The sequence below is a fragment of the Thalassophryne amazonica genome, chromosome 4, assembly GCF_902500255.1.
Source record: "Thalassophryne amazonica chromosome 4, fThaAma1.1, whole genome shotgun sequence".
Lineage (NCBI taxonomy): Eukaryota > Metazoa > Chordata > Actinopteri > Batrachoidiformes > Batrachoididae > Thalassophryne > Thalassophryne amazonica.
Window position 1 is genome coordinate 120,225,496 of NC_047106.1, and position 22,029 is coordinate 120,247,524.

General features: G+C 39.7%; 1 protein-coding gene across 1 annotated transcript in view; it reads right to left on the minus strand.

Moving 5' to 3' along the window:
• Positions 1–22,029, minus strand: part of cntn5 (contactin 5) — a 918,586-nt gene that overhangs the window by 358,654 nt on the left and 537,903 nt on the right. The window contains exon 7 of the mRNA XM_034168485.1: positions 5,153–5,356. Within this exon, the coding sequence (XP_034024376.1) occupies positions 5,153–5,356 (204 nt within the window). The remainder of the gene's footprint in view (positions 1–5,152; positions 5,357–22,029) is intronic.

Sequence of the window (22,029 nt, forward strand, 5' to 3'; positions counted from 1 at the left end):
CAATCACACTCCAACCTGTTCAACATAGCCAAGACCAAAGAGGTGTCTAAGGACATCAGGGACAAATCTGTAGACCTACACAAGGCTGGGATGGACTACAGGACAACAGGTCTGTGTGAGCCAGAATTCTTGCTGGTTGGTAGGTGTTCAAATAATTATTTGCAGCAGTAACATACAAATAAATTATTAAAAAAATCATACATTGTGATTTCCGGATTATTATTTTTTTTTTAGATTATGTCTCTCACAGTGGACATGCACCTAAGATGAAAATTTCAGACCCCTCCATGATTTCTAAGTGGGAGAACTTGCAAAATTGCAGGGTGTGCAAATGCTTATTTTCCTCACTATATGTGTGTGTGTATATACACTCAACAAAAATATAAACACAACACTTTTGGTTTTGCTCCCATTTTGTATGAGATGAACTCAAAGATCTAAAACTTTTTCCACATACACAATATCACCATTTCCCTCAAATATTGTTCACAAACCAGTCTAAATCTGTGATAGTGAGCACTTCTCCTTTGCTGAGATAATCCATCCCACCTCACAGGTGTGCCATATCAAGATGCTGATTAGACACCATGATTAGTGCACAGGTGTGCCTTAGACTACAGCAAAGGAGCAAAGTGCTCACTATCACAGATTTAGACTGGTTTGTGAACAATATTTGAGGCAAATGGTGATATTGTGTATGTGGAAAAAGTTTTAGATCTTTGAGTTCATCTCATACAAAATGGGAGCAAAACCAAAAGTGTTGCGTTTATATTTTTGTTGAGTGCATATATATATACACACCAGATCATGAACCTCTCCGTTCCTTCTCCATACTCTTCTCTGTTCATCATACTGGTACAAGGTACATTTGGTGTTATCTTACCCATTTTCTTCACAAAGGAAAGAACTTTGCCATCACCCACAGTCGTTGTCTTCCACAGTTTTCCATATTGTACATATGGTGTTACTTCTATTGCCAGTGACTTCCATCATTTCAGGAATGTAGTAAATTGTTGATTTGGCCACTCAGGCTCGAGCTACCACCTGCTTTCCACCATATTTCGCAATGAGAGGATTAATGAGAGGATTTGGGCATATTCTGTGCCAAGTCATCCTTTGCCCTTTTTGAGGGCTATTACACGCAAGGTTATGCAAACACAATGAATGAATCTAGCTGGAAAGGTTACAATCCTGAAGACATAATTCAGGTTTCAACATGCAGCGTAAACCTGCTTTTTACACAAAGAAGCCTTTTCACAACTTCACTTGGGATGCAATCTCGGCGGTTCTTTGAAACCTTCACAATGACAGGCATGTGTGTGAAGTGATGGACGGTTCTCTGTGTAGGAAGATATAAAAGCCTGTCAGTGAAATCCATACCTGAGTCCAACAAACAGCTCCACAGTAAGGCTCATGAGAGGCTAATATAAAAGAACAAAATCCCATCCACAGCAAGGGCCATTGATTTAGTTAATTTTATGCTGGAAAATGATTTCCCTGATGGCCAGTTTCAGCAAAACACATTGTGAGCAAAAAGGCTCCCTGCACTAATGTTAAAGCATTGCTCAGTATCTATTTATGGTGTGTGTAGAATTCATAACGTCATCTACTAACATGAGGATCAGTGGAAAGCAGAAGACCACCCTAGTTTATTAACCTATGGGATCTGAAATGTTTCAATATTGTATTACAGTGAAAAACAAAATGGATATGCACTGAACAATTTCACAGCCAGGAAGCACTGGACTGAAAAATATGTGTATTTTATATTCTCAAATAACCCGCGAGGAGACATTATGATTATGTGAGTACACTGCATGGCTGCTATAATGAAATACAGATTTGCATGGTTGAGACATTCACACAAACGAGGTTTCTTTTTTCTTTTCTTTTAAATGGTGCAAAACTTGTTACATCCCAAACTGCTGAACAAGCAGATTTTTGGGCTGGAATATCATCCTGATTGTGGTGTGAAGTTATTACCAACAATGGAAACCACTGCTGCTTCTATATTATGTGATCTTGTTTGAAGCTAAAAATGCAACACTGGTTCTTTACATTCTGTTGTATTTATTTCTTACTTGGAACAATTTTAGCAGATTCTTGGCTCTAATTTGCAGCCCAATTACCATAAAAATGAAGTGATCAGACCTTATTTATTTAAAAAGCAGCCCCAATGCATGTTTCATACATTGTATACAAGTGATAGCTGGTTATTGCTGACGACACTTGATTATGGACATGACCCATGACACAACTGTTTGTGGGCATGTACACAAATACCATTCTGCCTATAAGCTAGCCTCTGCTTACCACACTTGATACATGATAAATGGACTGCTTTTCCATCTGAATCAAAAGCGGGAAGTGCTTTACAATGATGCCTCACATTGACACAGACACACGTCAGGATGCTGCCATGCAAGTCACTCACTACACACCTGCAGCAAGTTGGGATTAAGGATCTTGCCCAAGGGCCCTTAGTGTTTTTATTGGCCTATGGGGTTTTGCACCAAGGATCCTCTGGTTTCAAGTTCAACGCTTAACCACTACACCATAACCACCCTGCAACTTTTCCACAAAGCTAAAATTTTAACATCTCACAACTGTCTTCTGTCGAAGCATGCAACATCTTTTTAATGGGATTCATGTTATAGAGGAGAATAAGAAGGAGGCTTTTGCTCAGGGAATGGTAGGTGCCTATTTCTGCATGTCCCACGTTATTAACCACATGTCAACTGTCATCTACTTTTGCCATATAGATATCATATATGCGTTTGCTCGAGCGATGAGTGGAGCTATATGCCCCTGGCACCGAACTACAAGGAGCTGTGCTAATGTCCCCTCGCTGCCACTGTTAGGACACCACTACACTGCAGATTTGCACCAGCTGAAATGCCTGAATGGAAGAAGATCACTCACCGCTCACTTAAAACAGAAAATCTGCATTTATTTTCATTTTAGCTTTTAACTGTTGCCTGGCATCAAAATAGCTAAGCAGCCTAATCCACATTAAAGCAGAAATTATTTATTTCAAGGTACACTGATGAAATAAAAAAAACAAAGCCATCTGTAAAATTAAACTGAAACATGCATATTACTCCCTGTCCGTACAAATTACATCCAATTAATCATGTTTTTTTTTTTTTTGGATCACGTTATTCTTCATATTTAAAACTTTCCTGATTGCTCACAATGTTCTAAAACGTTCCTTTTACCACAGATTGCCCCTGTTTCCAGGCCCTGATTGGGTATTCAATTATTTCTTGCACCAGAAACGTACAGAGTAGGGTGTCAAATATTTGCAATGGGAGAGCGGTGTCATGATCTGGCCCTTTTGGGCCAGCTGGTTCTGTGCTCTGAGTCTTTTGTGTTTTTTGTCTGGTGGTTGGTCATGTTTAGGTTATGTTTGGTCTCTTTTCATTTTCATGTCAGGTTACCATGCTCATGCTCAGTTTATTATTGGTTTTGTTTCATTTATCTTCTGTGTATCATTTGCTGGCCACATATATAGTTTTGCTGTATTATTTATTGTTTGCTTTCACTCTCGGTCCCTTATGTTGCTTTAGTCTTAGTTTAATTATATTTATCACATTTATCATATTATACTTTAGTCACAGGTTTTGGTTATCATTTATCTTCAAGTGTTTCTTATCTGATTACATTCTGTTTGTTATTTATTGTATTCACTGGTTATCAATTAGTTTGTTTTGTTTATGGCATTATTCTGTAGTCTCTGGTTTTGTCCTTCTGTTCATTTATTTTTGGTGCAAACTAAGACAGTTTATGTTGTCACCTTATTATTGGTTATTGCATGTACTTTTATAATTTTTCAGTTCAGTTCTAGTGTCAATTATAATCATTGATCTTCCTGTTTATCGCTATTTACTTTAGTCACGTTATTTCTTAGCTTTTCCCCTTTTGTTTAGTTCACGTTAATTATTGTTTGTTGAGCAACTAACATTTTGCACTGTTGGTTTTGCAGTCACGTAGATATCTTGCCCCAGTTCGGTTTGCTTTTGTCTCACTGCACTCTCTTGCACTTAGCTTTGTCTTCCTGGCAACGCCCCCTTCAAGGCCCTTCCACACATCTGCACCTCATCACACCTTGATTAGTCTGCTCCCCATTTAAGCCCTCACACTCTCACAGCTCACTGCCAGATTGTTGATTTTGTGTCACTTTCCAGCCCTGTACCTTGCTCCCTTCTGCTTACCTGTATTTTGACTCTGCCTCATTTTTTGACCTTGATTTTGCCTTGCCTCTGATAGCTCTTACACTGTGCTTTTTGACCTGTGCCTGTTTGCTGAACTACATCTCAGCCTCTTGTCATTTTGTTACCTTTGCCTTGCTGCTGGACCACCCGTGTACCGAACCCCTGCCTGTTGCATTTATTAAACCTTTTGAACCCTATCAGTCGTATGAGCTTGCATTTGTATCCACCCAGTTTGTGCCACGCCTGATAAGCAGCTTAAGATCAATATCTACTTTCTTGTCTTTCTAATTGTTAAGAAACAGAGAGAGGCATTTTCATTGGTCCAATCAGATTTTTTTTTTTTTTTGGGGGGGGGGGGGGGGGGATTTTTTTTTTTTTTAACTGTTACAGCACAGTAAAAACACATGCAGTGAAATACTATTTTTTTCAAATGAACGTACACCACAGCTGTGGTCTCTGAAATGTTACATTTCAGTACTAATAGTTATGGATGTAGAGGAAGGGTGTCATCGAGCTGAGTTGGTGAGTGAAATCATGTTAAAATTTTATTTTTTAACATGTCGAGAACATTTCAAATCACCATGTAAATATTTGATGCCGACATGACTCCAGAGGGTTGAGCCAAAGGTCTGCTCTCCAGCCTATATTCAAAATGAGATCAAAGTAGTGGCTAAATTATCTTGTTTTGTGATGGTGCCTCAGTTTCTAAAGTTATTTTCTGTTAGAGCTTATAGAAAATTCTATCTGACAAACAATTTGACAAAATTAAGACTGTACAGTCACATTGCTGAGCTATGACATGATGTCCACAGAACTATGCCTGCACAGATAGAGCAGCACATTACAGTGCACTTTATTGAAGAGTTTTTGGTGAGGATGTATATTTTGTTTCCTCAAATGACCCTGTCTAAGAGTTACCATACATCTTAGAGTCTTACCGTCAGTTTTCAGGGTTAGAGGTGTTGGTGGACTTAGGACTCTGGCGTTTGTCACCATATTCTTCACCAGACAGATGTAACTTCCCACATCAGATGGCTGAACCTTTGAGATGTAGAGGTTTCCTGTGTCTTGAGAGATGAAGCGGCGACTATCCTCAGCAACAAATGACGGAAACTCGTTAAACACCCAGCTATATATAATCTCTGAAAATTAAGGGGAGAACAAAAAACATTAGAACATGGTTATGCCTCAACTCTGTTCCTTTTCTTTCTTCCTGACCTCTTTTTGGAGGACAAGGGGCCTCATGTACAAAGACTTGCATTGATTAACTACTGAAACATGGCATATGCTAAAACCTAAAAATGGCAATTGCACAGATGTAAAATGACAATGGCACAGATGTATCAAAGGGTGTGTACGCATGGATCCAAGCATGTTCCTTTTGCACATCCCAATCAAAGTGGAATTGAGCGCACATGCAGATGTACCAGACTCCTGCCTGTACATGTCCCTATTTAAATATGAAAATGTATTTAAATAAGCATAGGGACCTGGAGATTCCCCTCTCTGTCTGAAATGATCACAGTATGAAAAGGAATGTTACTGAGTGTGAGCTACAGATGAAGTAAATAAAGTGGACATATGCATATATTTTATTTGTTAACCTGTCAGCTGGAACAAACATGAAATGGTAGCAGCGCACACACACACTGAAGTTAAAGAAAATGAGGTCTGCTGCGGCTGACAGTGTGTGACATCACACATTTACACATGTTTATTGACAAATACTGAACACAGGTAGACAACCGGGGACTTGTTAAGAATCTGCAGGAAGCCCAGTGTGGTCAGCACCTGTGTGCGCACAGACAACCCCTGGCTCCTTGCCATACTGCACTCTAGGGCCACCTGCAGTTCTATGCACAACTCCAGTCACACTGGCCTTGGTAATCCAAATCATCTTATGAGCCAATTATCCTTATTTGCAAGGAAATCCTCACATTCCCTGAGTACTCACTCACATCTGATTGCACCACTTGCAAGGTCTTCTAACAACCCTAATGCAGTCATTGTTAATGCTACTGCGCATGCTTTTGTATCCACCCTGTTATGTGTCGACGCGGATTGAGGAGCGAACCTGCGTCAGACAGAACCAAAAGCTAAAAATAACCAGAAAGCGGTTCCAACAACAAAAACAATTTATTTTTCACCTGTGCCTAAATAAAATGTACAAAACCAAAACCAACGTCCTTCTGGAGGAGTGACTGCTGGCACGCTCTCCAGCGCCCGCAAGGAGAGAAGTCCGGCGCTCCTGGACCCACTACCACCAGACAACACCCCCCAGGTGGACACGACAAACTGACTCTCTGTGAAGCAAAGAAGATGTGAGGTAAGTCAGCAGTTACAACAATATCTTTCAAAAGACACACGCTATCAGCAACACATTCAGGTCTGTACTTTTTATCTTTATGCAAATGAGCAGCTTCTCACAACAAGTGGAGGATCACTTATCCTGCACGCCACAGCAGTGAGAAGCAAGCTGCACAATTCCCATCACAATTCAAGTATACTATGTAACAAAACACCAAGTCACCATCAACAACTAGTCAAATACTTAATTACCTTTAATGTGTGCTGACAGCATGTGTCCTCACCCTTCCTTGCTTCACGGGCTCGATGTGTCAAACCCAGGTGCGGTCCTCAGCGTCTCACAAACGAACATCACAAGGTCGAGTTCCCGGCAGTTCTGCTTGAATCACACATGCCTTAAAAGCAGAACGCCATCCAATTATCTGCTTCAGCTGAAAGTCTTTAAGGTTGCATGTGAGCACCAGTCACAGGTGCTACACATAATGTTGATGAGGGTGAGGATTCTTCAGCCAGCACCTTCTCCACAGACAAATCAGTTTCCATGCCACCTGAGGAGCAAAGAAAAGAAAAGAACACCAAAACATCCAGCCACACCCCCCAACACACAACACACCCATAGAATTGAAAACATGTGAGTGTGTTAATTATTCATAAGCGTGTCTCTGATGTGCACATCACTTTGATGACTTCTTGTTTTCACACTATTAACAGTTTCCCAGCATATTAACAGTATCCCAGCATCACCTCTAAGTGTTGCCAGAAGAACAATAGCTGTAGAAACTTGCATATCCCAGCCATGAATGTAGTGTGGGGCACCACACATTTCGACAGTCATTTCACTTTTGGTATGCGTGGAGAAGGATGTATGCCACATTTTTTGTGTATGCAGCCTTTGCACATGACGCCCCTGCTATCTTCACCTTTTTGGTTGTCTACCACTGCACTATCAAGTTCCTGTCATCTGACTCATAGCTTTCAGGCTGCCCACAGCACCCAACTATCCCACACTACTCACTGAAAAAAGACAGTACCCATTCACCACCACAAACATACATATAGACAAGCCGCATTTTTTTTTTTAACTGAGGAAGTCACTTGGATGAGCGCTGAAGTCCAGTTGGTGTTGTACCTTCTACCTGGATGACTGAGAAACTGCATGGACCTACATACAGACTCCATTAATTCTCTTCTTCCAGGACTCTGACACATATTTGACATGTATTCATTTATCTCTCCATTGTTTTCAATGATTTGCTTGGATTTTACGTATTGTCTCAGCTGCAGCTTTTTGATTGGTAACTGTATTTCCTTTTTCAACCTTGTGTTTTTGCCTTCTATTCTGCATTGGTGGGATGGCCATGGTGTATGTTCGCTTCTGTAGATCTGGACTGCTTGAGGTTTCCTCCTGAATATACAAACTAAACACAAAAATAAAAACAGAGAATGCCCTCACTGAGATGACCTGTGTTTTGATTTGGCATTATTTAAGCCTGTGTCACACCATGATGAATCAAGGAAACATATGAGAAACCAATACGAATTCTGGTTTTCCATTTGTGTTTATTTTTGTCTTACAAATGTTTTTCCATTCACAAAATATGTACTTTGTCAACTGATGTCTGCCAAATCTATCAAAAAGTTGCGAGTGGATATCAGGCAGAAAGCTTTCCCATTGCCTGCACATTTGTTTAGCGTTTTCTCCTCTACATGTTATTTACTTTTAAGATACTCATGTGTTAATATCATGTGGCTGCCCGATGCTTCAGACTGGGTTTGTGATTACTCCTTCAGAATTCACACCCTGTGTCAGAGATTTGACCAGAGAGAAGACAGTCCCAAATACAGCAACATGGAATGTGGCTATTCATTTATCCAAGGTCACATCGGTTGTGTGCAATTTTTATCTGGATGTCAGAGTACAATCGGTGGATGCTCTTGTTGAGGAGGGACTGCAGAGTTGTTTGATCTCCTCACTGCTACAGTCATACTGAACTGCCTGCACAACTGTCAGTACAGGAAGTATGACATCACAATCCCAGAGAGAGCCGGATTGTATTCACATTTGCGATCAGACCTCAGTGAATTCTGCTCAAATCCAGCTCTTCCCAGTGTGCATATACAGTTGTGTTCAAAGGTTTACATATCCTGGCACATTTTTTTTTTTTTGCCATTTTTCTGAATATGAATGATAACATTTTTTTTTTTTCACTTATGGTTTGTGTTTGTGTGCAGTGTTGCTATAGTTACTTTGAAAAGTTACTTTATTAGTTACATTTTTAGTTAGTTTATGCAGTTACTTTACTAGGAGCTGCCAACATCTAATACGTAATGTAACTAATAAGGTAACGTAATCTAACTTGGTTACTCATGAGATTGAGTAATCAGCCAAGTAACTAATCAGCAAAGTAATTAATAGTTACTTTTCTGAGGACTCAATTTTAAAAATAATCAAGTTAGATTAATAGTTACCTTTATTATTTACATTCAGCAGCTGCCAACAAGTTGTCAGCAGCTGCTAATGAAGTAAATGTAAAATGTAACGGTATAAAGTAAACTTTTCAAAGTTACTGTGGCAACACTGGTTGTGTGAAGCCATTTATTGTCAAACAACTGTGTTTAATCTTTTTAAATCATAATGACAACATAAACTAACCAAATTATGCTGATCAAAAGTCTACATACCATGGTGATTTTGGCCTGACAACATGCACACAAGTTGGCACAAACAGGTTTGAAAGGGTTTGAAAAGGTAACAATCCTCACCTGTGATTTATTTGTTTGTAATTAGTGTGTGTATATAAAAGGTCAGTGAGTTTCTGGGCTCCTGACAGACCCTTGAATCTTTCATCCAGTGCTGCACTGTCATTTCTGGTGCCTGAATCATAGGGAAAGCAAAATAACTGTCAAAGAAAAGGTAACTGAACTGTCTAAAACAGGGAAGGGATATAAAAATATGTTCAAGTGACTGAGAATCCCAATCAGCAGTGTTAAAACTCTAAATAAGAAGTGGAAAATGAGGGAGTCTGAAGTAACCAAACCATGGTCAGGTAGACCAATAAAAATTTCATTAACAACTGTGAAGAAAATTGTTTGGGATGCAAAGAAAAAACCACAAATAACATCAGTTGAAATACAGCTGCATGGTCAAGTCACCAGAATAAAGCCATTAATACATAAATGCCACAAAGTATCTTGTTTACAATCTTCCAAACAGCACAGAGAACAAAGCCATTTATGTGATGAGACCAAAATTGAACATTTTGGTCACAACCATAAACTTTACTTTTGGAGAGGAGTCAACAAGGCCTATGATGAAAGATACCCACTGCCTACTGTGAAGCACGGAGTTGGATCGCTGATGTTTTGACGATGTGTGAGCAACAAAGGCACAGGAAACTTGGTCAAAAGTGATGGTAGGATGAATACAGCATGTTAGCAGATAATACTGGAGGTAAATTTGCACCCATAAGCCTGGAAGCTGTGCATGGGATGTACTTGGACATTCCAACATGACAATGATCCAAAGCACAAGGTCAAGTCAACTTGTCATTCATTACAGCAAACTAAAGTGAAGCTTCTGGACTGGCCATCTCAGTCTCATGACCTCAGTATCATTGAGCCACTCTGGGGAGATCTCCAACATGCACTTCATGCAAGACAGCCCAGGAATTTAAAGGAACTGGGGCTTTTTGCCAAGAAGAATGGGTAGCTTTAACATCAGAGAAATAAAGTGCCTTGTCCACAACTACCACAAAAGACTCCAAGATGTCATTAATGTTAAAGGGTGCAATGCACGGTACAACCCCAATTCCAATGAAGTTGGGACATTGTGTAAAATGTAAATAAAAAGAGAATACAATGATTTGCAAATCTTCTTCAACCTATATTCAATTGAATACATCACAAAAACAAGATATTTAATGTTCAAACTGATAAACTTTGTTGTTTTTGTGCAAATATTTGTTAATTTTGAAATGGATGCCTGCAACACATTTCAACAAAGTTGGGACAGGGCAACAAAAGACTGAGAAAGTTGATGTATGCTCAAAGAGCACCTAATTGGAAAAAGGTGAGTGTCATGATTGGGTATAAAAGCAGCATCCCCAAAAGGCTCAGCCATCCACAAGCAATGATGGGACGAGGATCACCACTTGGTGAACAACTGCCTGAAAAAATAGTCCAACAGTTAAAGAACAATTTTTCTCAACGTTCAATTACAAGGAATTTAGGGATTCCATCATCTACAGTCCATAATATAATTAGAAGATTCAGAGAATCTGGAGAACTTTCTACACGTAAGCAGCAAGGCCAAAAACCAATGTTGAATGCCCGTGACCTTCGATCCCTCATGCGGCACTGCATTAAAAACCGACATCATTGTGTAAAGGATCTTACCGTGTGGGCTCAGGAACACTTCAGAAAAACATTGTCAGTTAACACAGTTCATCGCTACATCTACAAGTGCAAGTTAAAACTCTACCGTGCAAAGCAAAAGCCATACATTAACAACATCCAGAAATGCTGCCGCCTTCTCTGGGCCCGAGCTCATTTGAAATGGTCAGACGCAAAGTGGAAAAGTGTGCTGTGGTCTGTTGAGTTCACATTTCAAATTGTTTTTGGAAATCATGGATGTTGTGTCCTCCCGGACAAAAGAGGAAAATGACTATCCAGATTGTTACCAGCACAAAGTTCAAAAGCCAGCATCTGTGATATATGGGGGTGTGTTAGTGCCCATGGCATGGCCAACTTACACATCTGTGATGGCACCATCAATGCTGAATGGTACATCCAGGTTTTGGAGCAACACAGTCTGCCATCCAAGCAATGTCTTTTTCAGGGACGTCCCTGCTTATTTCAGCAAGAGAATGCCAAGCCACATTCTGCACGTGTTATAACAGTGTGGCTTTGTAATAAAAGAGTTTGGGTACTAGACTGGCCTGCCTGCAGTCCAGACCTGTCGCCCATTGAAAATGTGTGGTGCATTATGAAGCGCAAAATACGGCAACAGAGACCCCGGACTGTTGAACAACTGATTATTTTAGTACATTCATGTCAGTGTCATTAACAATGAAAAATGGCTGTGGCTCACATCATCAGCTGCAGCCAACAGGAATATCACTATGCTTGGTCATAAAAATAGTCTGCATTCATTATTTTATACATTATCAAGGTGATATATATTTTGAAAAGAAACTTTTATTCTACATTTTAGAGTTAAATATGATTGGAGTTTCATGTTAAACATTGTGACCTAGTTCATCTAAAAGGCACAGATGACAAAGAGACTTAAAGCACACTACGCTTCAATCACACACAACAACACCTGAACCTCCTCGTTTTCAACTGTGCCATTTTCTTCTCTCTCTGTCTGTCTGGTTCTGCCTGTGATCTTGGAGCACAGCTTTCTGTCGTGACCCAATTCTCTTATGCCACTAACCACATCCAGGTACTCTTCAGTCAACCCAGTCTACAGATCTCCAAGAAAGTGCGCTTTGGATCAATAGCCACCTGGATGAGGCTGATTTCTCGATTTAGGTGTGGTGGGGTGGGTGGGTGTGTGTGAGTGTGTGTGTGTGTGTGTGTGTGTGTCATTGCTCATGTCACAGCGTGCATGTAAGGCTTGACTTCTAAAAGTTTAACCATTTATGACCTGTGATTGTTTTTTTTGTTTTTTTTTATCAGTTTCCACCAACATGACATACCCAAAAGAAAATACTTTTTACTCATGAACATGTCATAGAAATGCAGACGCAGTTAACTTCCTTTAAAGATTTTTCAAATTAAAACCTTTTTCTTCTTGAACTTCAAATTCATCTCGTGAACATTTTTCTTACAAAGTCAACTATTTTGTATCAAGTTTTTGATTTGACCTGGCATCCAAAGACAACGGTGAAAGACAAATTTTTATTTTAGGTGAATAGAGAATAATGACACTCAAACCTTTTTTCTGACTACCCCAGACGACAAGCGCTGCAGAGAAAAAAACATCCAGGTCAGCTGAGCCACAACAGTGAACGAAGTGCCGTCAAAAGTCACAGTTTAACAACAAATCGCCCATGGTAACCAATGGAACTGGGCGCAGTGACCGGCAGAGTCCCTTTGTCAAGGTACCTGAAGCAGCTGTGCAGATGGACGAGTCATCGACTGGAAACGAGACAGCTCCCAGCACCTGACCTCACAGAGATCCTATCTGCACGGCACATCCAAGTAAGACCTGGGTTTTGTGTATCAGAAATAAGCAGAATGGCTTTATTTAATTCTGTTCCCTGTCATTAACAATACCTCACGTTAATAAATATCAAAGTAAATCCCCTGTTGATTAGGACGGAATTCATTCTTAAACTCCCGCAACTAAACCAAATGATATAAACGTCATATAGCAGTTGTTCAGTGAACTCTGTCATCATCAAATTGCTTACTGTGATATGTCCTGTTATTTAACTCCTGACTGAGTTGAATAAATGTTTTAAATGTATGGAGTTGTCTGTGATTTTGTATGGTTTTTACAGAGGGGGTTGGACTTGACCTGTAGAACTTACTACTGTAAGATTAGAGACTGATTTTAATATTTCTTATCGACTGACCCTAAAATCATAGATATTATAACCTTGTTATAATATCATTCAGTCATAGGTGGTGCCACCATTATTTGAGGTAAAATTATCCATAAGAGATAATTTCAACGTATCCTAAAACACATATTCCCACTACAGATCGAAGGTCACGGGAATTCAGTGTTGGTTTTTGGCCTTGCTGCTTACGTGTAGAAAGTTCTTCAGATTCTCTGAATCTTCTGATTATATTATGGACTGCAGATGATGGAATCCCTAAATTCCTTGCAATTGAATGTTGAGAAACATTGTTCTTAAACTGTTTTTCATGCAGTTGTTCACATCCTTGCTTGTGAAAGGCTGAGCCTTTTGGGGATGCTCCTTTTATACCCAATCATGACACTCATAATTAGTGTCCTCAGTTCCCAAATGCTTATTTAGTGTTGTTAGAAGGAAAGGTGATGTAACACAGCGGTAAACATACCACTGCCCTAGTTTTCTTGAAAAGTTTTGCAGGCATCCATTTCAAAATGAGCAAATATTTGCACAAAAACAATAAAGTCTATCAGTTTGAACATTAAATATCTTGTCTTTGTGGTGTATTCAATTAAATATAGGTTCAAGAGGATTTGCAAACCATTGTATTCTTTTTTTTTATTTATATTTTACACAATGTCCCAACTTCATTGGAATTGGGGTTGTAAAAACATATCTATATTACGTATGCACTATGCACAGATTTTTCTGGCAGTGTTGGATAATTTTGGGTTTCATCAGTTTTTTTTAACAGGAATCTACTCACAGTGGGAACCCTGGATTTAATTTACTCTGGGTACAGAAATTTCCATTGAATTTCTTCGGGCCCCTTCACACATAACACGACTGAAGCCGACTGGCGCATGAAGGAGGAATTGCATGCCACTCGTGAAAAATTGGCGCTGCCTCACACTGACAGCTGGAAATGATGGCTCAGTGCACACGACATGCTACATTAAAAACACAGACACCACAGCCAGGACATGTATATTAATAAGTACTACAATAACTACAGAAACACCTACATAACAATATGGATATGGATATGTTAAGCATGCACTGCTTCATTCATGTCATTTCATAACTGTATGTCTATGACCATGGATCACATACTGAGGAACAGAAGGATCATACTTGTATTGTCCGCTCGATAAGAGGGATTTGATAAATTGCAGTGGTTTTTTTATGGTGTGTGGTTTTAAGTTTTTTCCCTGCAGCATCGACGTCTGCAGACAAAGGGGGCATGCCCCCTGCGATCTGCAGCTGTTCAGATATCTGTGCTCGCAAGTCACAGCTGCGAACGCCTGTAGTAGCTGGTAGAATATGACATCGCATAACTACACTGTGAAGCGCGGACATCAGCTAGCTGTCCTCACATGGGAATAAATTAAAACATATTGCTTCAGCTGACCAATGCGTAAGTGCACTGCAATGCTGGTGAATATCATGCCATGCTGAGAATCACTGCAAGGCATGTGTCTCTGTGGGATTTCTGCACATTGTAATAATAAAAACATATATCACATTTGCAACGTGGATGGCTGATGCTTTCATGACACGAGGGCCCGGCTCATGAGAGGAGCGCATCAGGTAATTCATGTAAAACATAAAAGGGAGAACAGTAATCCACATCATTTTATTAATTCCTGGTGTGTGTCTCAGCGGAGGCTAACTCCGCTCTTTATAACAGGAATTAAGTATTCTAAATTGTGGTGTTTTATTAATGTTTTGCTCTGCTGCTGTGTGCGCGACTTTCCATGTGCTCGCACTGTGTTCGTGCACGCAATCACGAGCGTGCATGAAAGTAGGTAAAATGTTTCCCATTTCATTTTTTCATTCATGGATATCCATCTAGTTTGTGCATCTTTTGTGTTATGTGTTTGAAGGGGCCCTTCTGGTTGCATAGCCCAGTACTAATCAGTTTCTTGTTGAATTTGTAATAAGCACTCATAAGTTTTTATGTAGAAAAAACTGACCAAAAGAAAAAAAAATCATTAAAAAAAAACTATACAACCTGGTTGAAAAGTTCTCCATCCTATGTGATTATTTCAGTAATAAGCAAGAGAATTGCTTTACGGCTTCAAGCTTGGAATGTTCTCCATGAGGCAGTGTCATTACTTTTCCATGTAGTCACCTTCCCTTTCAACACACACCAATGCCAGACAAGTTTTTTTGCATACCACTGTTGAAGAAACTGTGTGTGTCCTCTTGGCAGCAGGGATGCACAGCCGCTTACACCTCTGCATCATCTATCTATAAAGCAAGAAGTATCTATGTGTGGGCATGTGGCTTGTATGTCTCTCTGACCATTTGTCAGATCAACAAATAGATAGATAACTTTATTAATCCCCGAAGGGAAATTTCAGTTGTCATAGCAGCCATGTACCACAGAAACATAAAAGTCAAAATAAAGCAGGCACCTCAAAAACATAAAAAAAAAACAAAACAAAAAAAACAATAAGAATACAAACAAGCAATAAGAAAAACTGAGGTAGAAACACAGATGTGACATAATGATATAAACACATAAATGACAAAGTATCTTTAATTTGTGCCAAATGGCTTTTGAATGTTTGTATTGGATCAAAATGAAAAATGTACTTAAGCTCCCAATTTTTTATACGATTATAAACTGCCGATGGGTACTGCACTAGTGATTGTAATGTGTCCATTCAGGTATTCTTTCAGCATGAGCAGAAAGCAAAAAACACAACACTCTGCTGTGAGAAATTCAGTAACAGCATGTACATTCATATATGATGCCACTGTCTCTGTTGTGTGTTGGGGGGTGTGGCTGGATGTTTTGGTGTTCTTTTCTTTTCTTTGCTCTTCAGGTGGCATGAGAACTGATTTGTTTGTGGAGAAGGTGCTGGCTGAAGAATCCTCACCCTCATCAACATCATGTGTAGCACCTGTGACTGGTACTCACATGCAACCTTAAAGACTTTCAGCTGAAGCAGATAATTGGATGGCATTCTGCATTTAAGGCATGTGTGATTCAAGCAGAACTGCCGGGAACTCAACCTTGTGATGTCCGTTTGTGAGACACTGAGGACCGCGCCTGGGTTTGACACATCGAGCCCGTGAAGCAAGGAAGGGTGAGGACACTTGCTGTCAGCACACATGAAAGGTGATTAAGTGTTCGACTAATTGTTGATAGTAACTTGGTGTTTTGTTATGCAGTATACTGGAATTGTGATGGGAATTGTGCAGTTTGCTTCTCACTGCTGTGGCGTGCAGGATAAGTGATCCTCCACTTGTTGTGAGAAGCTGCTCATTTGCATGGAGTTAAAAAATACAGACCTGAATGTGTTGCTGATAGCGTGTGTCTTTTGAAAGATATTGTTGTAACTGCTGACTTACCTCACCTCTTCTTTGCTTCACAGAGAGTCGGTTTGTCGTGTCTCAGTGTTTCTTCTGTGTTCGTTTCATGCAGCTTGACCTCTATGTGTGGCCTTCTGGGTTCATCACCACATTCTCTGTTTATTTCTGTTTTCTTGCATTCTGTTTCTATTACTGTTTCTTTCTATTATTTTCCGTCTGTTTGAGACCCTCACTGCCATTTCAAATCTCCTGAGTTTTTGCCTGCTGTCTTGAATTTGTTCACTGGTATGATGCCAACCGCTGACCTAAGATGTCAACTGGATGCCTTTGGTATTTGCTCTCACCAGAGCAATGTTGGGTGATCGTGTTAAACAAGCACTTACATTGGGAGACCAAGATTAAGAGTATCAATTACACTATGAAGGAGCAACAGCTTCAAAATTTGGCCACCTGGCATGTTTGTCTGCATGATCCAGCACACAGGTGCCTGACTGCTGAGGAATCCACTAGCTGGAGATGGTAAAGCAGATGACCACGTTTCACCTAGCTGTGGCAGACAAATGGTTACTTTAGAGAGTTGGGGATGGACTGGTTGTCTGCCTGGGTGGTTGCCATTGAGGGCCTAAGGTGGTTCTGTGGTGTTGTGGATGAAGCATGGCACCAACACATGTTCCCAGACGTGTATGATAAATATCTGTTTATATTGTTTATATTCACCTGTATATACATCAGTTTATATTCCTGTGGGCAAGAACCCAGTTTTTAGTCACATTTGTTGTTGTTATCTGTGTAGGGGTCCTCTGTGCTCAGTTCGTTACACTGTCTCACTGACAACACCTGCTCCTAATTTGTATTGATCCTTTCCCCATTCCACTAACGATCCAGCAAGCGGCAATGCTCAGTAAGTGCCCGGCAGGTCTATTGGATATTACATGAGGAGAACTATGTTGATTGTTCAACTGATCTTGTGCATGGAATTTCGGCAGTTGTTATCATTCCATGCAATTCATAATTTTGTGTTATAATGGAGAGTTATCGAGCTACTCTCAGGTACAAAAGTATCTGGGTAAGTAACTAAATTTAATCATGATATATAGCCAGTGTAGATCCTCTGCTTTAATTCAATGGCATTAACAAAAGTATAACATTAGCCATTTAGGAATTACAGCCATTTTTCAGAGGCCATACAGTACCAGTCAAATATTTGGACACATTTTCCCATTCACTTAAATGGGAAGGATTTTTCCTGCCTCAAAATTATTCTGAGGAAGTAGAACTCATTGGCAGGGAGGGTGTTGCATCTGGTTTTCGGCACATATTCATACACATTTATGGTTTTAGTTTTGCAGATTACATAAGTAAGAAGAAAACACTTGAGAAATTATCACAAAGCATTTTATTTCAAAATTTACAATTCCCTGTTCAATAGATGAAGAAAAGGCCTACACTAGTTCATTAAACTAATTGCTTATTCAGTTGGAGTTGTTCTATGTATATATTAATGCTGTCAATTGATTAATACAATATAATTTATTTGAAAGGGACCATGTGCAATTTAATTATAAATGTAACCATTTGATGCATTGCACCAGAGTTAGCCTGAGGCTAATTTACATCTGCAGTCACAATTAAAATTTTAATAGTAATTAATTGCATGACTGTACATTGTGCACTCATGATAATTCACAAGTAATTTTTATCTTTATCTTTATCTCTTTATTTTTATCTTCATTTTTATTTAATTTTTATATTCAATCCAAGCTGCTTCTTAATGTTTGGAATTTAGTTTTTTATTAAGTGTGTGTGTGTGTGTGTGTATATATATATATATATATATATATATATATATATATATATATATATATATATATTCTACTTGCTGCAGAAATGTAGTAGCAACTCTAGGACACGCAGAGCAACAATGATCGAATTATGCAATTAAAAAAATATATATATATATATATATATATATATATATATATATATATATATATATATATATATATATGGAAAAAAATATGCCTTTGAAATCTCTTCAAAAGTGGACCATGACTCTAACAAGTGGGGCAAATTCTTTAAACACCTCTGTGCGGCTCTCTTTTCTGCACCAGCTAAGGAAGTTCAACCTGCCAAAAACAAAGATGGTGAACTGCTACACTGCCATCGTTGAATCCATCATCTCCTCTTCCATCCCCACCTGGTAGGCTGTTGCCACTGCTAAGAACAGGAGCAGACTGCAGTGTATCATCCACACAGCAGAGAAGGTGATTGACTGCAATCTGCCATCTCTTCAGGACCTGTACATCTCCAGGGCCCTGAGGTGAGCAAGGAAGATTGTGGCCGATCTTTCTGACCCAGGACACAAACTTTTTGTTACCCTCCCCTCTGCCAGATGGCTAAGTTCCATCAGGACTAAAACCTTAAGACACAAAAACAGCTTCATCCCTGCACATTTCATCTGCATGCCTACACAACCCGATTGCACCATTCCAATATATCTATTTGTCAGTAAACTTAGCTTGGCCCATTTGTCTATTTGACTCCTTTACTTCTTACAGAATTTGTCGGGCTGCAGGTGCAATGTGGCTGGACACAAATACAGGACTCCTGAACACAGAGGCTGGAATAATAAAAGGCTTTATCTTAAGACGTAGCAGGGATTTGGTACACAGTATGGCAGGCAGAGAGGTGGAGGTACAAACAATTGAGAGGCTGAGGCATGGTCCAGGTGAGCAGAGGTCAGAACACAATGTGACAAAACACAAGGGCTAGACAAAGACAAAATCCAAAAATATAAAGCAAGGTCAAAAATACAGAGAGGCAACAGGACAAGAAACAACGGCTGGAATGTGGATAATTAGATCTAAATGAACTGGTGAGGGGCTTAAATAATAGGTGATGTAATCAGTGTAAGAAGGCACGGGTGTGAGTGAAGATTCTGGAAAGGGTTGTGGTCTGGTGAAGCCAGTGGTGGGCACAGCTAACCAATAAGCTAGCTTCGATAGCAGTTAATCCGCAAACTGAAAAGTTAACTTTTATAAAGCTAAACCGATAAACCACTAAAAAAATGAGTGGAAATTACCGCAAAAAGCTAAACTGATAACTTTTAGTATCGACTCCCAACGAGTGGTTTGGATGTTTGTGGGTGGCACCTGGACTCCAGCCGACTCCGGGTTGGCCATTTATCTGGCATTCTGGCCGCTGGTGTGAAGGCTGCCTTGATCACACCATTTGGCCAGGGTTTGACATGGCCAATGATTTCGTGTAGCCCCTCGACCGCAGCACGATATGTCCGACCACCATGCTGTGCAAATGTTGTAAGAACGATCAGATGGCAGTTCAACCTCATTTTGCCCACTGTTCGAATGAGTTTCTGGCACAAGTGACATGTGAATGTTGAGTGTGTGTGCTGTGCCTGAAAGGATGTGGCTACTGCTGTATGAGGCGTTTGAGTGCCGCTCCGATTTTTCATGGGTGCCATTTGAATCCTCCTTTGTGCGCCATTCGGCCTCAATAGTGTTATTTATGAAGGGGCCCTAAGAACACTGTACCAACTGTCAAGCACAGTGGTGGTAGTAGCATCATGCTCCGATGATGTTTTTCTGCTAGTGGTACTGGTGCACTGCACAAAGTGGATGGAATAATGAAGGATTGTATCCAAATTCTTCAACATGACCTCAAATCAACAGCGAGATGGTTGAAACGGCCACAACTGGGTGTTCCAATGGGACAACAATCCCAAACACACATCAGAACTGGTTGTGGGTTGCATAAAGCAGGCAAACATTTAGCGTCCAGAATGGCCATCACAAAGCTACAACCTCAATCTGACTGAAAATTTGTGGACTACACTTAAAAAGTGGGCCAGTCCCAGGAAAACAACCAATTTAGATGAACTCTGCCAATTCTGCCAAGAAGAGTGGTCAAATATCCATCCAAAATTATGCCAGAAGGTTGCTGATGGTTACCAAAAGTGTATGATTGAGATGCAGGTTGCTAAGGGACATTTAATCAAATATTAGTGGGAGTGTGTGTGTGTATATATATATATATATATATATATATATATATATATATATATATATATATATATATATAAAATGCCTGAGGGGATTCTTGTCATTTGATTGGTGATTTGTATGTCACATGACATGGATTAATTCATCCCATTCGTGTTGCATTGCATTCAGAGTGTGGCTTGATTCCATTTAGAGTGCAAATTTGTTTCCATACGTTTGGTACCATTGCACTCTCATGTGCACAAGCGCCCGCACACGCAAGCACACACGTCCTCGTGCACGCTGCACATGTGATCACGCACGCACATGTGCGCGCACGTCCTCCATGATGACTTGATTGAGTTAACTGAGCTGCTACACACACACACAAAATCCACTCGGCTGTAAGCCATCTGGATGCATGAAGAGCTGCTCACATAAAACACTGATGTGATTTTTGGCTGGACTGAGGAACTACACAGTCTTTTTTTATGGAAGTCCGAAGTCAGTGCACAGCATCACTGGACTATACGTCACAGCGGAACACCAAAATGTAAGTACTTTTCTGTTGTTTATAAATGAATAAAATATCAAATGACAATGATCTATTTTAGCCGTTATATAAAACAAATAATGAAGCTTGTATGTACAACCCCAATTCCAATGAAGTCGGGATGTTGTGTGAAATGTAGATAAAAACAGAATACAATGATTTGCAAATCCTCTTCAACTTATATTCATTTGAATACACCACAAAAACAAGATATTTAATGTTCAAACTAATAGACTTTTCTTTTTTTTGTGCATATATTTGCTCATTTTGAAATGGATGCCTCCAACGCATTTAAAAAAAGCTGGGACAGTAGTATGTTTATCACTGTGTTACATCATCTTTCCTTCTAACAACACTCAATAAGCATTGGGAGTGTCATGAATGGGTATAAAAGGAGCATCCCCAAAAGCCTCAGCCATTCACAAGCAAGGATGGGGGAGGATCACCTCTTTGTGAACAACTGCATGAAAAAAATAGTCCAACAGTTCAAGAACAATGTTTCTCAATGTTAAATTGCAAGGGATTTAGGGATTCCATCATCTACAGTCCATAATATAATCAGAAGATTCAGAGAATCTGGAGAACGTTCTACACGTAAGTGGCAAGGCCAAAACCAACATTGAATGCCTGTGACCTTCGATCCCTCAGGTGGCACTGCATTAAAAACTAACATCATTGTTTCAAGGATCTTACCGTGTGGTCTCAGGAATACTTCAGAAAATGGCTGTCAGTTAACACAGTTGATCGCTACATCTACAAGTGCAAGTTAAAACTCTACCATCCAAAGCGAAAGCCATACATCAACAACATCCAGAAATGGCGCTGCCTTCTCTGGGCCTGAGCTCATTTGAAATAGACAGACACAAACTGGAAAAGTGTGCTGTAGTCTGATGAGTCCACATTTCAAATTGTCTTTGAAAATCATCAACATTGTGTCCTCCAGACAAAAGAGGAAAAAAAAAACATTGTAGCGAGAAGCCTGCATTCACCATTCAACCTCCTAAGTTTACATTAAGCAAAAGTCATAAAGTTCTTCAAAAGAAAAG